The sequence below is a fragment of the Pituophis catenifer genome, unplaced genomic scaffold, assembly GCF_029215685.1.
Source record: "Pituophis catenifer annectens isolate HBS135680 unplaced genomic scaffold, rPitCat1.0.hap2 SCAF_10, whole genome shotgun sequence".
NCBI classification, from domain to species: Eukaryota; Metazoa; Chordata; class Lepidosauria; order Squamata; family Colubridae; genus Pituophis; species Pituophis catenifer.
This window is the reverse complement of record NW_027256890.1, coordinates 17,247,202-17,265,610: the sequence shown is the minus strand read 5'-3', so window position 1 is coordinate 17,265,610 and position 18,409 is coordinate 17,247,202. Positions and strand designations below refer to the sequence as shown.

Sequence of the window (18,409 nt, the reverse complement as noted above, 5' to 3'; positions counted from 1 at the left end):
CAGCTTAGCCTCTTGTCCACTCTCTGCCTCTTCTTGAATCGATCACACTCGACACCTCATCACTGGGACCATTTTGCAATTTGAATTCAAACCAGTGAAACACAAAACAACAACATGCAAGACCTTCAAATGGTGCTTTTTCCCTTTTGACAAATATGTATTTTTTTTTTTTATTACAATCAGCCTGGCACTCACTCACGGCGGTTCTTGGCCAGATGTTTGAGGACTGTTCTCCAAACAAAGCAGGGGGAGCTGGGGGTGGGGAGCAGCAAGGGGCCCTCCCCGTTGCATTAAAAGGGCCTTTCCCAACAACCACGGAAACACGAGTCAAGGAGAGCAGAGACCCATAGGACTCCCCATCGGAAAAGAGAGCCTCCATTCCTCTTGAGGACCCCCAGGGAGGCTGTCCAAGGCAGCCATGCTGGGGGCGTGTGTGGGGGGGGCAGCCCCTCCCTGGCAGGTCAAGAAGCTGAAATGCTGAAGAGGAGAGGAAGGGGCTCAGGTGATCACCCAAGCGGGATAGCGAAGGACCCCCCCACTGCGCTAAGCAGCTGGAGCCCCTTCCCATTTCTGGCCACTTAGAAGAGCCAAGCGCTGCCTCCTTCCGGGGGTCTTTCCTCCCCCCCTGCCTGGTGACTAGAGAGGACGCTATCATCCTGGCCTCTGAGCAGAAGGACGGAGGGTGGCTCGACGGGAGCTGATGCCGAACTCAGGAGCAGATGCTTCGACGCCTGCGGAGTAAGACCCCCGGACTGCTGGGCTGGTCTTCCTGGTCACTCTCGCAGTCCCGCTGCAGCATGAAGCAAGGAAGGCGAGAAGGTCAGGGGGGCAGGCAGCCCTCCCCCCCCAGGCAGCGAAGGGGATCCTCTGCACCCACCAGGGCCGTCACCTCCTCCTCCAGCTTCTGCTGCTGGCACAGGAGCCGCAGCCGGCAGAGACGGTTGCAGGCCGAGACCATGTGGTAGGAGAGCTACGGAGGGAGGAAGAGAGGATGAGACTGGGACTACGCTGCCCATGAGGCAGGCTGCCCAGCATGGGCCAAGTTGGCTCCTCTGCTGCTGAGCCTGGGATGGAATGGGGGTGCAGCCCCCTCACCTTCCACTTCCGGCGAGCGTTGAATTTACGGAAGTTTTTCATGTTGATGGAGGAACGGCTCCGGTTCATGGCCTGCTTCCGGGTCAGGGGCTGGAGGGCAGAAGGAGAAAAATCGGATTGAAGGGAGGGAGGGAGGGAGGGAGGGAGGAAGGAAAGGAAGGAAGGAAGGAAGGAAGGAAGGAAGGAAGGAAGGAAGGAAGGAAGGAAGGAAGGAAGGAAATGAGGGGGGGCTTACCTTGATCCAGGGATGAAGGAGACACTCAGCTGCCGTCATTCGGTCCCTAAGACACAGACCAAAATCCATTTTCCTTCTTCCATGCAGGACTCCTTGGGGGCAGAAGGGAGCCAGGAGAGGAGGAGAGACCCCATTTGGGGGAGTGGCCATCCTGCCAATATGTGCTACTCCCCCCTTTTGTTTTTGTGGTCCTTACTTTCTGTTCCAGGGAGGACATTCTCCACCCTCCTTCTCTGGACAGGGCATCCATGGCACGCAGGGCATCACCCACATTTTGCAAGGACTGGGGGGGGGCGGGGGTTACCTGGGCTCCTTCAGCAGGAGTTTCTGGATGAAGTCCTTGGCCATCTCAGAGGTTTGGCTGAAATATTTGGCCTCGAACTCGTAATTCCCCGAGACCACATTGGAGAGGGTCTCCTCATCCGTCTCCCCCTGGAATGGGGACATGCCGCTAAGCCTGGGGGGGAGAGGGAAGGATTTGGGGGCACATCAGAGCTCACCACGCTGGACCATAGATCAAACCTCAACCTGCCCCAGACAGAAGGAGCCCCATGGATGGCAATGAAGGGATTGGTTCGAAAGGAAGGCAGGGAAGTTTGGGGGATCTGAGTTTCCTTTGCTGGTCTCTCGGAGGCCGTGGTGGCTGTCCGCTGCCCCCGAAGTCCACTCCATCCCCCTGAGAATCTGCTGAGAGGGGCCCCCCCAACACCCCCCGCCAAGAAAAAGATCTTCAAGTACTTACAAGATGTAGGTAATCACCCCAATGCTCCTAGGAGGAAGGAAAGGGGGAGCTGAAAGCACAGCGAGGACTCTCCTTGGCTAGGGGTCATTTGCGTCCCCAGGGACCTTGTCAAGGTACACACAAGGAGGGGTGGAACAAAGACCCCCCCCCAGTCCCTCCCTCCTTTTACAGGAAAGGGGGGAGCTCACGGCTTTCCTCTCTGCAGCTGCAGCTGAGCAGCCTCAGAGACAGAAACTGCCTGCAACCACTTCCTGACCCTCCTTTCCCCACAGTGCTTATCCAAGGCCTGCAGGATGCCACCAAGACACTCCCCCCTCCCCCCCCATCGTCCCCCCCCACCCCCCATGGCTGCCTCTTACCACATGTCTGTGGCTGTGCTCAGGGCCTCGTAGTTGATCACTTCAGGAGCTGGGCAGGAAACAAATTGAGGGGAGGAAGTAGGAGACCAAATTTGGCTCCCCAAGACCCCCCCAGGGGCTTCCCCCATCCCAGCTGCCAAACTCCCGTTTCCCTCGCAGCCAGGAGAGTTCTCAGGCGTACAAGGCCTGCTTCCCTGCTTCCCCGGCCCAGAGACAGTTTCTCTGCCACCTTCTCCAAGCAACTTCTCAGTCTGCCTATTCCGAGGGCCAAACGTCGTACCGATATACTGAGGGGTCCCGCAGAGACTTTTGTAGGCCACCCCTTCCTGCAGCTTCTGCGCCAGCCCAAAATCGATGATCTTGATCCTGGGTTTGGGGGCGCCCTTCTCAAGCAGCATGATGTTCTCCGGCTGCAAGAGAGACGGGAGACCAATGGAAGCTTCTGCCCAACCGGGCTCTGGCATGGGGCACCCCGGAAGCCCCCTGGGCCGTACCTTGAGGTCGAAGTGAGCGATACGGAGGGTGTGCATGTAGGCCAAGCCCAGCAGGATCTGCTGCAGGAACTCGATGGCTTCGTCTTCGGACAGCAGCTCTTTCTCCGCAATGAAGTCGAAGAGTTCGCCTCCCAGGATGCTGTGGAGAGGCGAGGGGTGAGAGGCTCCTGAAGCCCCCTAAAGCCCCCCCCAGGAGCTTCAGGCCCTTGAGGGCAAATGGGGCCTTTGGGAGGAGGAGGAGCTTCCCCCGGAGAGACCCTCCCCCTGGGCACTCACAGCTCCAGGATCAGCACCATCTCGGCCTGGTTGGCAAAGACATCGTACAGGCGCATAATGTTGGGGTGCTGCAGCTGCTGCAGGATGCAGACCTCACGCTCCACCTGCTCGCGCTCCACCCCCAGCCGGCTGCCTTTGCGCTTCCGCACCTTGACAGATTTGGCCGCATAGAAAACTCCGGTGCTCCGTTCCTGGCAACGCCGCACCACCCCAAAGTGTCCGCTGCAAGGGGGAGGGGGCAGGAAGGGCAGAGGGTGAGAAGTCAGGCACTCCATGGAGGGGCCTCTCCTGTTCTGGCAGCAGGTGAGCCACTGGCAGGGCGGCCAAGGTGGGTGAGGAGGCCCAGGAGGCGCCCAACGGCTTTGGTGGGTCACAGGTGCCCATTTGCCTGCTTGCCTTCTTCTTCTTCGTAGCAGAGCAGGGGGGGAGGAGGAAGAAGAGGCAGAGCTGGTCTCTCCAGTCTACATGCCCTGCAGGCCTCACCTGCCCAGCGTCTCCAGCAGTTCGTAAAGCTCCTCCACACTGCAGTGGCGGAAGGGATCTGCTTGGGTGCTGCTGGGCCTCGCCTCGCTGCCCAGGAAAACCTCATCATCTTCCAGGTTGCACGGGGGCTCCTGAAGCGGCAGGAAAGCGGGGAGCTGAGTGGCCAAGATGCCCACTTGAAGGAGCACCCGGTGCCTGCAGGCTGGCATCTGAGCTACAATTTGGGCTGGCTGGCAAGAGGGGAACGGCTGGGATGCCAGGTTGGCCCATGTGGGTCAACCAGGAAGAGACAATGGGTGCAGCTGAGCCCTGGGGGAGGGGAGTTCCTGAAGGGGACCTGTGAGCACTTTCCCTCCCTCCCCCTCACCCCAATTTCAGTCCCTCCAGCCATTCTACACAGCCGCAGTTCACAAAATCTGCTTCTGAATTCTGTTGTGGGAAAGGGGGTCCCAGGCCCTTTCTGATGGGGGTGGGGCTCCTATTTCTTCCACCCTGTCCCAGACACCCTGGGCAACCTGCAGGCACAGAGGCAGCAGCGCTGGGCGGGAGGGCAGGCCTGGGCCTGGTGTCCCCCTCACCTGGATCCCTGCAGGCCCCGGGTTGCCAGGGCAGGCTCCGGTTCCATCTCTCGCCATCAGCTGCAGAGAGAAGAAAGGAAGAGGGTCTCGCTTGGCTCTCCTGCCTCCCGCCCCCCTCCGCACTATCCAAAGGGTGGGGGGTTGCAGTCTAACGCACCCCGCCTCATGTCAGGCTGCCGGCCGGATCCAGAAGCCGGAGGAGGAAAACACTTGAAGGGGGGAGGGACTCCTGGAAGCAAAGGGGGTCTTCCGCACCCACCCACCCCGTCCTGGCCCCGCCCAGCGGGACGTCAAGCCGGGGAGGAGAAGGGCTCCCCCCTCTGGTTCGCGCGGAGGCTCTGCCAAGCCCGGAGACGCCTACCCAGCTCCCGGGGCAAAGCCGCTCGCCCTGCACCTCTTACCCTACGCGGGCGGCTCCTCAGCCCCTCCGAGAGGGACCCTCCGGCCAGCGGCTGCGACGGTTGCCTAGGTCCTCCCGCCGAGGGCGGGCAATCGGTCGCTCGCTCGCTCGGCTTCCTGGTGCGTGAAGCCTCGCCCGCCCGCGGGAGGCAACGGAGCTGCGCAGCGCACCTGCCCAAACGGCAGAGCCGGGCTTCCCCGCCACCTGCCCGTCGGCGCTAGGTTGATCCGGCAGCCTCCGGCAGGGGCCTGGAAGGAGCGGGGCCCCCACTGGCCCGGGGCCTCAAGTCCCAGCCGCCACGGCCGCGGGCTCCCTTGCCCCGAGCCAGCAGCTCTCCGCTTGCGGAATGGCTCAGCCCCGCGGAAGCGGCGGCCTCCGAATTCTCCCAGGCAGGTCGCGGCCAGGAAAGGCGGCTCGGAGGACGGGCGGGCCGCGCCCTGCCCCGAACACCGCCGCCTCCTGCGTGCCTGAGCGTCTCCGCAGCCTCGGCAGCAGCTTCCCCTTCTCGGCCCCCTCGCTTCGCCTCCGGGGCTGCCGTCAGCCAAGCTTTGCTGGGGTGGGGGGGGGGGGCGCAGATGGCTCAACCAATGCAAGGCTGCGGGCTGCTGGGGGGGTCCTGAGCAGTCCCCCCGAGGCCCTGGCCGCCCACCTCCCCAGTGACCGAGCTTCACCTCAGACCCCTTTGGGTGTCGGTGGGGCCGCCAGCTCCCTTCCTGCCCATCAGGCCCGCAGCCCTTGGCCGAGGCGGGGCAGCAGGCCAGCAGCTGGGAGGGGAAGGGCGGCCGCGACTCGGGGATGCTGACGGAGTGTGGGAACGGCCCGGCAGGAGTGGGACGTCCCATCTTCCGGCCTCAGAAAAAGCAAGGCAGCCGGAGGGGCCTCTTGGGACAGCCGAGAAGAGCCGCCTGTGCAAGACGGTGTCCTTTCAAAGTGGAGCAGACTCCGAGGGTCTCAAGGGAGCATCGCAGCGGGACATGGGGTGGGGGCGGTGGAAGAAGAGCCGTCCCCAAAGACAGGCGCCCTCCAGGGCTGAAGGAGCCCTCCCCCCTTCCCAGCCAGCCTGCGTTCCTTTCCCAACGGGACGGGGGCTGCCTCCTCCCCTGGAATCTGCCCCTTTATTCCGCCCGAGAATAACTTGCCTTTCAGGCTCGGGCCCGGGAGAACAAAGGCCTCATTAAAGGCGAGGGAAGAGCCGGGGCTTAAATGGACAAATGTGTTGCAATTCCTGGATTCTTGATCCTCTTCCAGCCCTTTTATGCAGGCCAGGAATTTGGTAAATAAGGGGGATTTTGGCTCGCGGGCAAAGCAGGCGCGGCGGAGGCCTGGCTCCCGCGGTGAGGCTTGGGGAAGGGGCGCTCAGAACCCCCCCCCCACTCCCGCCCTCCACTCCCGCAAACAACCATATTGTGTTTTTGTGGTGGGATCCTTTCCCAGCACAGCCCCCGCCCCTCCCCCAGGGTACAAACGCCCATCGGTGAAGGGAAAGGAAAACAAATCTGCCAGCATTTTTTGCAACTTGAGTCATATCTCAACCCTGGGACGAGGCTGCGAGAAAGGCAGAAATCCTACAATCTCACCAGATTTAAAGAGGGAGCTCTGCATTTCCGAGACAGGCAGGCCTGAGCGCGGCCTGCCATCGGCTACCTGGGCAGGTGCATTCTACATCCTCTCTCCCGGGTCCTGGCACAAAAGAAACGGGCCCAGTTTCTCGGGACCTGTAACGGTTTCACGGAGAGCTTTTTTTTTTTTTTAACTTCTAGCTGTCTTCGGTTCCTCCTTTGGCTCGACCTGGCTCTTCGCCCCCCCGCCGCCGCCCCGAGAATCAGAGCCTGAACGCGTCCGTCCCTTCAGCACCCTCGAAGAAAACGCCCGCCCGGGGTACCTACGACTCAAGCACCGGAGGAGGGAGCGCGATCCGGAGCGCCCGCCGCCGCTTCCTCGCCGGAGTGCGCTGGAAGCCGCCCCCGCGCCGGGACAGCGGCCGCCCACCCACCCCCTGCAGGCCGGCTCAGCCCCTTTGCGCTGCCTGCCAGACCCCCCCACCACTACGGAGGAGGAGGAGCGGCCCGGCGGGGGGTGCCCCGCGGGCTTCGGGAACCGAGTTCTCCGCAGGGAAACAGGCAGCAGCGCTGCAGGAGACGCAAGGCCGGCCCAGCTCGCGCCAAAACTTTGCGCCCGGCCCTTTTCTCCGCCCGGCTCGACAGCTACAGTCCTCGGGGGTCCTTGAGCCCCTTCCACCGCTAAGCGAGCCCGAGAGCTGCCTGCGAGACCCTCCCTGGGGAATGCTGATCCCGACATTCCCCGCTCAGCATCTTTCTCGGGGGGGGGGCATTTATGGGCTTAAAGCCTTTTTCGTCCACAAGGGGTACTCAGGCCGGGCAGGATGAGATCTGTCCCCCCCCCCCAAGAGCCCACAGAGGAGGAAGGCCCAGCAAGGCTTTGCTCTGGGCTCCGGATTCCCACCAGGGAGGAGGAAGCAGCCCCCAATGGGCAGCTGGAGCCAAAAGGGGGCCTGTCCTTTCCCTTAGCAGGATCCCCCTGGCTTGCCTGCTTGGCAGAAATGGGGAGGGGGAGTTTGCACAGCTGCAAACACAAGAGCCACCCTCCCCACAACACAGCAGCCTTCTCCCCCTTCTGGGAAAGTGTCCTTGGACTGCAGCCCTGGGCCTCTCTTGCCATCTCACTCGTGGGCCCCATTCTTAAATTTAATTTTTATTCCCCTATAACCATTCCCCACCCACCCACCCCAACAAATTCAAAAAGGAAAAAAATAAACAAATCAATTACTGAATGAGTTTTATTTTCAAATATTCAAAATAGGGACAAGGAGCTTTCCTAAGTACTAAAGTGTCCAGGGAAATAAACCAATATCTTTTTAGAAAAAAAACCCCTAAATACAGATATTCTGCAGCAAAAATGGACATCCGTCTGCTGAACAGGAAACGGCGACAATCTGAATGGTGTGGACGAAGGAAGACCACCAAAAGCAGAAGGGAGGGAGGGAGGGAGGGAGGGTGTAATAGAGTTGGGGTGGGAGCTACCCAGGCTCAATGAGAGGTTGGGGGGGGTGGCACAGAAGACACCATCGTCCTCCCCTCCCACCTCCTGGTTTGTCTGCATTTGAAGAGGTCCGTTAACTGGAAAACTGCTCCCCTTCTAAGCCTAAGAAAAACAAACTCAGTAAGCTATGAAAAAAAAATTCTGAAGAGGTGCGTCTCCTGGACAGCCACAGACTGGTCAAGATGGCACACCCGGGGGGGGGTGCGGGGGGGGGGGAAGGGAAGGGAGAGACAAAAACCTCCAATCTCTGAAACTGAAACCCGGGTGCCAGGGAGGCTCTGAGGGCAATTGACAAACTAAAACCAGGAGGGGGGGAGGGGCAGAGTGTTGCCAATTCACGAAAACAAGAACTTGTTGTGGGCAGCAACAGGACCCAGACATGGTCAGGAACACAAACACCCATATATGCTAAGGGGAGGAGGGGGGACGCAGCCCCACAGCCAAGCAAGACGTCCAGTCCCCTGCCCTCCAGCTGGGACGTTCTCGGGGGTGGGGTAGGGCAGGCAGCCGTCCCCCGTCCAGACAGGGCTCCCTCCTGCCTTGGCGGTTACTTCAAAGAAAAACTGTTAGAGGGAAATCAAGAAGTCTCTTGAATCAAGGGGGTGAGAGCCCCCCAACTCAAGTAGACAAGGACCCTCTGCTCTTTTGGAGGGGGGGGGCTGTAGCAAGGTGCCTGGCTGCACGGACTCCTGCGGCGGTTTCCCCGGCAGGCCAGGGGGCGTTGCTGCCTGGCAGACAGGATCCCACATCAGCCATCCTGCTCGGGACCCAGCATGGCCCCCCTCGGCTGGGAAGGGGCTAAAATCCGTACTTGGCCTGGGTCTGACGTCGGCTGAGCTTGTTCTCTGCCCAGCTGTTCTTCAGCTCCAGCTCACGCTCTTTTGCCTGGGGGCAGAGAGAGGGGGGGAAATTCAGCAAAAAGGCCCACCGAGCCAGAAAGGGGGGGGTGCTGACCCCACCAAAACAAAGGCCTCACCTGGTGGATCAGGTAGGTGATCTGGTGCTTTCTTCGCTGCTGCCCTGTGGGCTGCTCCCCCTTTTTCTGAAGGGAAATGGGAAGCTGAGGGGCCTTGGGCCAAGAAGACCCACCCTACCCCTGCTTCTCAGGGGCCCCCACCCGGGAGGGGGCAGCCCCGGCAGACCTTGCTGAAGGACTTCATGCTCTGCTCCTCGGTCAGCGACTTGGTGAGCCACTGCTGGACTCCGCTCAGCTGGTCGTCGCCCCGGATCTCCACAAAGCTGATCTCTTCTCGCCCGCGGTTGCGCTTCCCTTGCAGACGCTTGAACTGAGCGGGGCGGGAAAGGGACACGGGGGTCGGGGAAGGGTCTCTGCCGCCGGGCGCCCAAGGCAGCCCGAGCCCCTCCCCCAGCGAGGCTCTGGGCATCCGGGGCGGGGAAGCGCCCCCGCGAGAGGCTCCGCGGGGCGGGAGAGGCGAGGCTCACCGCTTCGTCGTCCATGAAGGAGGCGGGGGCGGCGTCCGCGGTGCCCTCGGCGGGCGGCCCCAAGCCCGGGTCGTTCTCCGGGTAGTAGCCCCCGCCGTAGTAGCCCTGCGGGGAGAGAGCGGTCAGAGCGCCCCCCGGGACCCTCCCGCCAGCCTCCCCCCCACAAGCCCCGCCAGCCCCTCACCGCGAGGGGCGCGCCGTAGTCCGGGGCGGGCGCGGGGGGCCAGCCGGGTGGGGCGGGGCGGGCGCCGGGGGGCGTCCTGAACTCCAGCGGGGCGTCGGCGCCGTCCTGGCCGTCGGGCTCGGTGCCGGGCGGGAGGTCGTCGGGGAAGGCGGCGGCGGCGGCGGGGGGGGCCGGGCCGGGGGGCGGCGGGGGGCATGGGGAAGAAGGGCTGCGGGGGCTCCGCCTCGCCCTCCTGGGCCACCTGCCGGGCCACCTGCCGGGCCGCGCTCTTGGCCGCCGCCTTGATGGCCGACGGGGAGGGCGGCGCGGCGGGGTCGGTCCTGCGGGGCTGCGGAGGGCCGCGGCGGGGCTGCGGGAGAAGCGCCGAGAGACCCCCGAGCCGCGCGGGCTTCTTGGGCGCCGGCTCCTCCTGCTCCTCCTCCGAGTCGGACTGCGGGAGAGAGAGGCGGTCAGGCGGCGGCGGCGGCGGGGCGAGCGGAGGGCTCGGGCCCCGGACCCCGCTCACCTCCTCGGGCAGCCGCGGCGCCGGGATCCGCACCGGCTGACGCTTCGGGGCCGGGCCGGGCCGCGCCGGCGGCAGGACGGAGAGGAGCCCCCGCGGGCCCGTGGACGCCCTCTCGCTCTCCTCCGCCGCCGTCGCCTCCTCCGCCTCCTCCTCCTCTTCTTCTTCCTCTTCCTCTTCCTCCTCCCGCTCCTCCTCGCTGCTGGCGTAGGCCACTAAGGACATGGCGGCGGCGTCTACGCGAGTCCCAGGCTTCGTCGGGGAGCTAGGCCGCGGCTCCCCTCATGGCAACGGGGCCCGCCGGAAGACGACCGGGCGCCCCTGCCGCTCCCGGCGCTCGGCCCCGGGCGGCAGAGAAGCCGTGGAAGCAGAAAGCGGCCCCGCACCCGCCGACCCGCCTTCCTCCGCGCTCCAGCGGGGGGAAGTGGACTACCGCTCCCATAAGGCCCCGCGCGGGAGGCCCCGATTGGCTCGTCGGCGCGCGGGGCCCGCCGGGAAAGCGAGGACGGACGGGAGGTTCCAGAGAGCGCCTCTGCTCCCGTCGGCCCTTGCGCGGCTGGAGGGGCGCCCGCCGAGTGGGGGGGGCGTTTCCCTCCAGGCCCCTCGCAAGCCCCGCCCCGCCCCCTCCGGCCGGAGCGGAGCCCCCCATCAGCCCCCCCGGGACCCCCGCCTGCTCTCTGCGCTGCGGGCGAGGGCCGTGCGGGGGGAGGGGCCCCAGTAGCCAGGCAGCCCCCCCAGGAGGCCGCCCCCCCCTCCGTCTCCTCGGCCCTCCTCGGCCCTCCCCCTCCCCCCCGCCCCGCCCCCCGCCCCCCCCCTCGCGCTGCTCCGGCCTCGCCAGGCGCCTCCGCCCGCTGCTCCCCAGGCCGGCACGGAGGGAAGGGAAGAGACACGGAGGGAAGGGGAGGGGAGGGAAGGGAGGAGGGCGGCGAGAGCGGCGGCGGCGAGAGCGGCCCCTTCCAGGCGCAGCGCACGGAGGCGGCCTGGGCGCGCCTGTTGCTGGGGAGGCTCGGCGATCGCTCGGCCCCTCCGCCCGCGCCATGTCCCGCTCCGGCCGCCCGCGAGACTACAAGTGCGGCGACCTGGTCTTCGCCAAGATGAAGGGCTACCCGCACTGGCCCGCCCGGGTAAGCCGCCCCGGCCCCCCCCCCCGCCTCCCCCAGCGGACGGAGCGGTGGGCCCGGCCCCGCAGGTTCTCTCGGGCGGTCGAGGGAGGGAGAGGGCCCCCCGGATGGCTTCCCTCCGCTGCCCCAAGGGAGAGAGACGCGCTGCCTCCGCCGCGGCTTTTGCGTCGGACTTTGCGGCCTGTTTGGTGACCCTGATGAGGACTAGGAACGTGGTGCTTTCCCCATCTTTCTTTTTTCCTTAACCGGGGAATGGTGGCGTTGCTCAAGTCGGAACAAGAGCCGGGCCTGCTGCAAGCAGCTGAGATCGCTTTCATAGAAAGTCACCCCAAGTTCAGCCATTCAAGGGCAGCCCCGGCCGTGGCAACTCGGGGTGGGGGGGCTGGGGGGGGGCCGGTGCCAAGGCAGGCCTCCTTCCCTCCTTCCTTCCTTCCCTCCTTCCTTCCTTCCTTCCCTCCCTCCCTCCTTCCTTCCCTCCTTCCTTCCCTGCCTTGGGGGTGCTAAGGGGGGGAGGGGCGCTGCGTGCCCATCTAACAAAGGTGAATAGGGGGGGGGGGTTTGTAGCGTGCCCGCCCGCCTTTGCCCTGGAAGAGTTGCAGGGGGGAATTCTGGGAGTTGAAGTCCCGGCTGCCAGGGTTGGGAAACTCTGCTTAAACAGCCCAGCAGCCACAGGGATGAATCACTGGCAGGTTTTTCTGAATCGGCCCAGCTTTACCCACTGGCACCTGGGTGGCTCAGGCCATCCGCCAGCCAAGCGCTGGGGGCGAGGGGGAGAGTGGCATTTTGCAGGGACATCCCTGGAGCCTTCAGGCTGCTGGAGGGGAGGGGGCGCCCTGGGCAAAGAGCCTAAAGTCCAGCTGGACTTCCTTCCGGGGAGGGGGAGGGCCCAGGAAGAGGATCTGGTGGCCGGCTGGGCTTGGCCCTTCCCCAGGGCACAAAGGAGCAGGAGGGAGGGGGGCTTCCTCCCAGAGGGCCCCTGCTGGCCTCCTGCCCTGCAGCTCTGGTAGGGCTTAGAGGGGCCCTTCCTCCCAGCCACCTGGTGCGCTTGGGCAGGGTTTCTGTGCCCCCCCTCACCCCCACCCCCAGAGCTTTCCCATCCCTGCAGCCTTTTTAGTCCCAACGTGAATCACTCCCAGAGTTATAAAAGAGCCCCCAAGACCTCCTTATGAGGGGCAGCATTGATTCGGGTGAAAGGGCAGTTTCCACCCCCTCCCCTAATTGGTAACCCTGCTCTCTTCCGACCCCGAAAAGCTGGGAAGTCGGGAGGGGGGGGCTGGTGGTGGTCCATCTTCCAAAGCCGGGGCGGGGGGGGGGGTCTTTTGCTTGGCCTTCTCTGGATCCAGCAGTTGCACCCCTGGGCGAGTGCAAGTTCTCCCAGAGAGCAGGGGTGAGGCTGGAGCTCTTTGTGGAAGCGCACGAGGGGCCGTGTGCTTGTGACTCCATTGTGTTCCCCCTGGCATTGGGCACATGGGGATCTCGCCCTCCTTTCGTGCTTGGCACGTCATTTTCTTTTGTGTGGGGGGGGGCACCTGTTACAAGTCTGCTGGTGTGGCTGGAGAGTTGTTAGCTGGGGGGGGGGGGTAATGCCCCTTCTCCTGAGGCCATAATGAGGGCCTTTGTTCCTGCTGTGCATCAGCCACCAGAGCTGCACAAGCATGTGGGCAAAAGATGGAACCCGCAAAGGGCAGAGGGGGTGGGGGAGACACAGAGTGGGGGTGTTGCCCTGAATGCCTGCAGCCTTTGTGCAGGAAGAGCCAGGAATCTCCCTCGGCCTGGGCTGGGAGGAGCCCCTGCCAGCCGCAAAGACACCTTATCTTGGGTAACCATGAAATAAAAGTTCTGCAACTTTCAGAGTGGGCGGGGGAGGGGGAAATAGGCTGGAGGTGATTACGATTCTCCAGAAAGTCAGACACGGGGGAGCAGCAGTCCCTCTCGGGGGATCCCAAGATGGCCAAAGGCTGGGGGAGGAGGGGGTGTCTCCTTCCCACCCTCTGGGCCTCCTGCTTGTGGCAGGCAGTGCTCCTCCTCACTGGAAAGGGTTACCCCCCCCGCCTCTCCTTTGCAGTGGGGCAGCCTCTTCCCTGGCCCGGCCCCTGCTTTTGCTGCTGGAGGGGGCCTTCCTGAGGGACCTGGACCCGGCCTGGGGGGGGGCTGGCCTGGTGACTAAGCAGAAGCCGCCAAGCCCCTGAGTCGGGAGCACGGGGGGGGGGTTCGTGGGGGGGTGTTGGCATCCGGGCCTCCTTGGAGGAAGAGCCGGCCGGTGGACGGGTCACCTGATCCATTTTGCATATTGACCGTGCTGGGCCAGGCAGTTGCTTGGGCAAAGTCTGCAGCTGGCTTTCAGGGAAGCCTGCTTGGGTTGGGCACCCGGCATGCAAAGGTAGACTGCCTTCGTACCTTTCACCCAGGGCCCCTTCCGGGCTCTCTTGCGTCTGGTTCCTGAGCAGACTGGCCAGGGCTCTGGAGAGAGCCTTGTGGGGGTGGGGGGCTCCAGCCCCCTCGGTCCTCCCTGGTTGCTCCTCCCCCTCCGCCTCCCGGCTCCTGCGAAACCAGCTGAGTTTGCTCTGCTTGGGGCGTCTAGACAGGGGCTTAGGGAGGGCTGGGGAGGTGCCAGGCGGTGCCCCAGTGCTGGTTCAGGGCCCCAGCCAAGAGGACATTCGACAGCCCCCTTTCTCTCCCCCCCCATAGATTGATGAGATGCCGGAATCAGCTGTGAAATCAACTTCCAACAAATACCAGGTCTTTTTCTTTGGAACTCATGAAACGTGAGTAATGCCAGGGCCAGGCTGGATCAGGGCCTTCCTGCACCTCAGGAGGCACCCACAGGAGGGAAAAAAAACCCACTCCCCCACTGATGGGGGGGGCATCCTCCCTTCCTCAGCCTTGCAAGGTTGACTGCCTGATGCTGGAGGGGAATCACTTTCTTCCAACGGCTAGGAAACATGCCCTCCCCGCTCTTCAGATGCCCTTTTGATGCCAGCCAGGTCTGACAACCCCACCCCCCCTCTGCAGGGCCTTCCTGGGTGCCAAGGACCTCTTTCCCTACGAAGAGTGCAAGGCGAAGTTTGGCAAAGCCAGCAAGCGGAAAGGGTTCAGCGAAGGCCTGTGGGAGATCGAGAACAACCCCACCATCAAGGCCTCGGGGGTACCAGGTGAGTGGAAGACGGTACTCCTGGTCTGCTTCGGCCCTGGGCTGGCTCAGCCGATGCAGCCACGAAGATCCCCTGGGCGGGAGGGCGGGACAAGGACCCTTCGGCAATAACTAGGCTGATAAAGAGGGGAGTAAACAGAGAAGCCAGGGCTGAGTCCACTTCCCCTGGGGAAACTGAGGCAGCCTGGACCCGGCTGGCCCTTCTCCGGGCGACTCCCACTAATGGCAGCTTGCTTTGGCAGCCGGCTCAGAAGAAGCGCCCCCTAGAGGAAGGCAAGGCCAAGGAGGAGCCGGAGGCTGGCAGGAAAGGGAGCCCGGAAGACAGCAGCCCCGAGGAGGAGGAGGAGGAGGAAGAGGGGGACCTGGTGATTGATGAGCAGGTCAGGGAGAAGAACCAGAAGGCTGCCCACAAGAGGAGGGCCCCGGAGGCCCCGCAGGTAAGCCGGCTGCCGGCCTTGGTGGGAAGGCAGCCCTGGGACTCTCCCACTTTGGCTCCCCTGCGTCCACGCCGTCCCCACTGAGAGTGGCCTGCCCCCTTGCAGGATCCCACCCCCAAGCGCATGAAAGACGGGGAGGACCAGGCGGAGGCAGCTGGGAAGAAGCCGGGCTGCGAGGACGCGGCCCAGAAAGCTGGGAATCAGAAGCCGGTTCTGCTGCAGCCAGGGGGCGAGGGGAAGAACGGCGGGGGTGGCAGCCCCCCCATCGACGTGCTCGGAGGAGACGAGAGAAAGCAAAAGGCTGCCCAAGAGGAAGAAGAGGAGGAGGAGGAGGAGGAGGAAGAAGAGCAGGAAACCAGAGATCATGAGAAGAGGTAGGCAGGCACAGTGGAGATGGTAAGCCGCCCTGAGTCTCCGGAGAAGGGCGGCATATAAATCAAATTAAAAAAAAAAAAAAAAAGAGATAGGGGAGCTGGGTGGAACCTCCATGGATCAGCAGAGCGTATCTTGGAGATCACCTGCTGGGGGAGGTGACAGAATCGCTGGTCACCTATGCAGGACTCCGTTTCCATCCTGCCCTTCTCCTCCTGCAGCCCGTAGCCGGCCCTCTGCTCTTCAGCCCCCTCCGGCCTCTGGGTTTCCCTGGTGCTGCCAACCAGATTGCATCGTCCCCTCCTTCCGTGGCGCTGGCGGGAAGGGAGCGCGATCCAACATTTCCACCCCAGGAACAGGAAACGGTCTCTGCCCAGCCCGCCTGCATCTCTCCTGGCCGGCCGTTTCGCCGGTGCTACGCTTTGAGCTAGTCCTAATTTCTAGAGGGAATATACTGATCGGTCACTTTGGAATAAACGCAGCTGGATGCCTTTTTAAAAAAAAATACTGCCGTGCCTTGTCGTTTCCTCTTCGGGCAGCAGGGGCCGCCACAGCCGCCCCCTTCGCCAAAAAGGGGGTAAGGGGCTCCTGCGAAGGAGGGGGGATTGCAAGGCCTTTTGCACAGGGTTTGGGTATCCTCGGGCCTCCCTTGGGGAGAGGGTGCCCATCGGCCATTGCAACTGGTGGGTGGAGGAAGAGCTCCCTGCGGAGAGGGGGCTTCCTGTGAGGCCTCCTCGGAGGAGGAAGATGCAGCCTGGCCCCGGCTTGCCTTGTTCCCAGCATTTGCACAAAGTTCCCCCCAGGAGGGGTCTGGGCACAGTTTAGTGAGGGGTTCCTGCAAAAGTTTGGGCCAGAGGAGCCAATCCACAGAACTCCTGGAATTGGAAGAGGCCAAGGGACCATCAAGCCCAGCGCCCTGCCCACCACGTCCCCAAGACCTGGGTCCCTGGCTTGTATTTGAATTGAGTTTGGTAGGTTGGGTCCTTCCCCAAACCCACTGCTACCCCACAGGGTGTTTTCTCCCAGCGAAAAGAAAACTTTGCCAGAGATTTTGGGAGGGTTTGCAGTGGGGGCCCATCTACCTCTTCTATGATCTCTGCCTGTCCTGTCAGCAGAGCAGAGTTCTTGGAGGGGGGTCCTGGAAGGTGGGGGGGGGGAGGTGGCAGCTCTGACCTCACAAAGCCTCGGAATCCGCCCCCCCCCTCCCAGAGATGGCAGGAATCTGCAGCAGCAGCAGCAACAACTCCAGACCGGCCCCCTCGGCCGCGGGATGGGAAGCTGGCTGTCCTGTTTAGGGGGCAGGTACTGATGGGACAGGAGGCAGGGACCCCCAACCCCAGATGGACCCCTTGGCAGGAGGGGTGCTAGGTTTGGGGAAGGGGCCCCTCTCCCTTGGCTTCTTCCCAAGCACACATCAAAAGGCGGGGATGAAAGCTGACCCCTGCCCACCCAAGGGTGCTCCCAAACTCCATTCGGTGGGGCTGGGCTGGGCTGGGTGGCCCTCTTTTCCTGTCCTTCCTCTTCCAACCAGAGGGATGCCCTGGATGCCGTTGCCCCCCCCCCTCACCCCCCTTCCTTTCCTGCAGGCCCAGCCGTGACGGCAACCACGAGTGAGTGGCCTCTGGGAGCCCGAACCTCCCTCCAGCGGATCAGGCCCAAGGGAGGCAGTTTGCATCTTCATCTCCTTGACCCTGGTTGGGTTGGAAGATCAGAGCCCATCCCAGATGGGCAGGATCTCTGGGGAAGGGTGGGCTGGGAATCCAGTGGCTCCTATGAGGGATTGCCCAACCCCCCCTCCGGAGGCCCCAGGTGGCTCTTCTGGGCAGCTCCAGGGGGGCCTCCCAATCCCCTCAAGGTGGGCCAAGGGCCGGCCAGAGGATGCTGGAGGAGGGGGGGATTTGGCCCTGGGGACCCTTGTCTGCTCCTGCTGACCCTTCTTGGTCCTCTCGGCAGCCTCCCCAGGAAGAGAGAAGAGAGAGAAGATGGTGAGCGCTGGCTCCGTTTCTGCCCCCCCTCCCTCCCCCTGGGCAACCCCGGGATGGGGCCGATCCCTCCCTCCCTCCCTCCCTCCCGCCGAGGCTCAGGGACAGCCCTCACCGACCCGCTTCTCCTGCCCCTCGCAGCAAGGACGCCGCCTTCGCCTTCCCTGCCGCCTTCGCCTCCCCCGGCCTCGGACTCGGGCTCCCTCGACTTCACAGCCCCGCCGCCTTCGGCCACCCAGCCTGCGGGGCGGGCGCTGGGCGCCGCGCTCAGCCTGGAGGCGTTGCAAGAGCGGCTGGAGGCGCTGAAGGCGCTGCAAGGCCAGTACCTCCGGGGGCGTAAGTATCCGGGCTCCTGGGGCCACTGATCCCGCCGCCCCCCGCCCCGCCGCCGCATCCTGCCCTCCGCTCTCCCTCCGCTCCAGAGCTGAGGATCCGACGCACCTGCCGGGACTTCCCGCGCGCCCTGCGCGCCCTCAGCCTGCAGATCTGCCGCAGCCGCCGGAGACTCATCCGCGCCGAGGTCCGCCTGCAGCGCCGGGAAACGGAAGGTGCGCGCGGCTGCCGGCCGCTCCCTCGACCCCCCGCCCCCGCCCCTCCCCCCCCGGTGCATCCGCCGACGTTCTTCTCTGGTCCGGCAGGCGCTTTCCCCAGCCGCCCCTCGCCGCCTCCGTCCGAGCTGCTGGCCTTGGTCTCCTCGCGCCCGGGGCTCTCCGCCGCCGCCGCCGCCTCCCTCTCCGGCGGCTCCCTGCTGCTGCTCCCCGCGCCCCCCGCCGCCGCCCGCCCCGCCGCCACTGCCGCCTCACCTGCCCGACCTGCACGAGGCGCTGGAGACCTTCCTGGAGCGCCAGGCGCGCCACCTCCACGACCGTGAGTCCGCCGGTTGGGGTGCCGCCTCCTCCGGGCCAGTCCCAGGCTCCGGCTCCGCAGCGGGACGGGTTGGAAGCCCCCGCACGCCGCTCTCCCCTTGCGCCCGGGACAGGCGGGGCGCTGCGGGATGTAGGGGGGCTGCTGGCGGAGCCCCGAGGCTGCTCTTCTGCTTCCAGGGCAGAGAGACTACCGGAGCTGCCACGAGTGTCTCCGCTCGATCAAGACGCTGCGCGGCCAATTGCGCCGAGTGAGGAGTAGGCTGTGGAGGGTGGAGGCGGAGATGGGCATCCAGGTGCCCCCGCGCGAGCTCTCCGTGGAAGACCAGGAGGACGACGACGAGGAGGAGGAGGACGGCCCTCCTTGGTTGCCCCCCGTGCTGCCGGCTGCCAGGAGGGAAGAGGCTTGGGGCCCGAGCGCCCAGAACGCGCCCCCGGTGGATCCACCGATCTCCGGCCGGCTGCTGGAGGCAGAAGTCACTGCCTGCCCTTAATAAAGCTTTCGGAAAGTCTTCTGCTGTCGAAGCCACAACGCGTGGGGGGGGGGGCTTCTTTTAAACGCACCCCGAAAGAAGAGGGAGGGGCTATGCCTTGGCGACCCCCAGAAAGAGATGGGCTGGGCTTCCTGCGAG

General features: G+C 64.3%; 3 protein-coding genes across 5 annotated transcripts; 1 reads left to right on the top strand and 2 right to left on the bottom strand.

Moving 5' to 3' along the window:
* Positions 1–147: 147 nt before the first annotated feature.
* LOC139322171 (death-associated protein kinase 2-like) lies at positions 148–6,466 on the bottom strand. 3 transcript variants are annotated; one of them, XM_070951178.1, is made up of 13 exons: positions 6,240–6,466; positions 4,263–4,322; positions 3,685–3,815; positions 3,202–3,423; positions 2,926–3,064; positions 2,712–2,841; positions 2,432–2,480; positions 2,073–2,099; positions 1,635–1,787; positions 1,331–1,376; positions 1,096–1,185; positions 878–970; positions 148–790 (listed from the first exon to the last, which is right to left on the bottom strand). In XM_070951178.1, exons 1-13 carry the CDS (start codon positions 6,297–6,299, stop codon positions 710–712), a joined length of 1,281 nt encoding a protein of 426 aa, XP_070807279.1. In that variant the 5' UTR covers positions 6,300–6,466; the 3' UTR covers positions 148–709. The 3 variants fall into 3 exon arrangements, with proteins under 3 accessions (XP_070807279.1, XP_070807278.1, XP_070807277.1); XM_070951177.1 differs by lacking the exon at positions 6,240–6,466 and adding an exon at positions 4,664–5,288 and having other exon boundaries at positions 890–970; XM_070951176.1 differs by lacking the exon at positions 6,240–6,466 and adding an exon at positions 4,664–5,285.
* Positions 6,467–7,445: 979 nt separating this feature from the next.
* On the bottom strand, positions 7,446–10,403 carry PRCC (proline rich mitotic checkpoint control factor). The gene is given in 7 exon segments (XM_070951182.1): positions 7,446–8,607; positions 8,699–8,764; positions 8,865–9,008; positions 9,166–9,270; positions 9,350–9,541; positions 9,543–9,779; positions 9,855–10,403. Coding segments are annotated over 7 exon segments (1,053 nt in total). The 5' UTR covers positions 10,077–10,403; the 3' UTR covers positions 7,446–8,520.
* Positions 10,404–10,790: 387 nt separating this feature from the next.
* Positions 10,791–15,437, top strand: HDGF (heparin binding growth factor). Its single transcript, XM_070951194.1, has 6 exons — positions 10,791–10,975; positions 13,661–13,737; positions 13,985–14,128; positions 14,353–14,560; positions 14,666–14,934; positions 15,154–15,437. Exons 1-6 carry the CDS (start codon positions 10,889–10,891, stop codon positions 15,158–15,160), a joined length of 792 nt encoding a protein of 263 aa, XP_070807295.1. The 5' UTR covers positions 10,791–10,888; the 3' UTR covers positions 15,161–15,437.
* Positions 15,438–18,409: the final 2,972 nt, after the last annotated feature.

What these genes read in the sequence shown, in the direction of transcription:
- LOC139322171 (XM_070951178.1), bottom strand. Translation starts at nt 6,299, where the DNA reads ATGGCAGGCCGCGCTCAGGCCTGCCTGTCTCGGAAATGCAGAGCTCCC. An exon ending in CTCCTGCTGAAGGAGCCCAG is followed by an intron (nt 1,377 to 1,634) that starts GTAACCCCCGCC and finishes TCTGTGTCTTAG; the next exon opens with GGACCGAATGACGGCAGCTG. An exon ending in TCCTTCATCCCTGGATCAAG is followed by an intron (nt 1,186 to 1,330) that starts GTAAGCCCCCCC and finishes TCTGCCCTCCAG; the next exon opens with CCCCTGACCCGGAAGCAGGC.
- HDGF (XM_070951194.1), top strand. Translation starts at nt 10,889, where the DNA reads ATGTCCCGCTCCGGCCGCCCGCGAGACTACAAGTGCGGCGACCTGGTC. An exon ending in TTCTTTGGAACTCATGAAAC is followed by an intron (nt 13,738 to 13,984) that starts GTGAGTAATGCC and finishes CCCCCTCTGCAG; the next exon opens with GGCCTTCCTGGGTGCCAAGG. An exon ending in GCCTCGGGGGTACCAGGTGA is followed by an intron (nt 14,129 to 14,352) that starts GTGGAAGACGGT and finishes CACTAATGGCAG; the next exon opens with CTTGCTTTGGCAGCCGGCTC.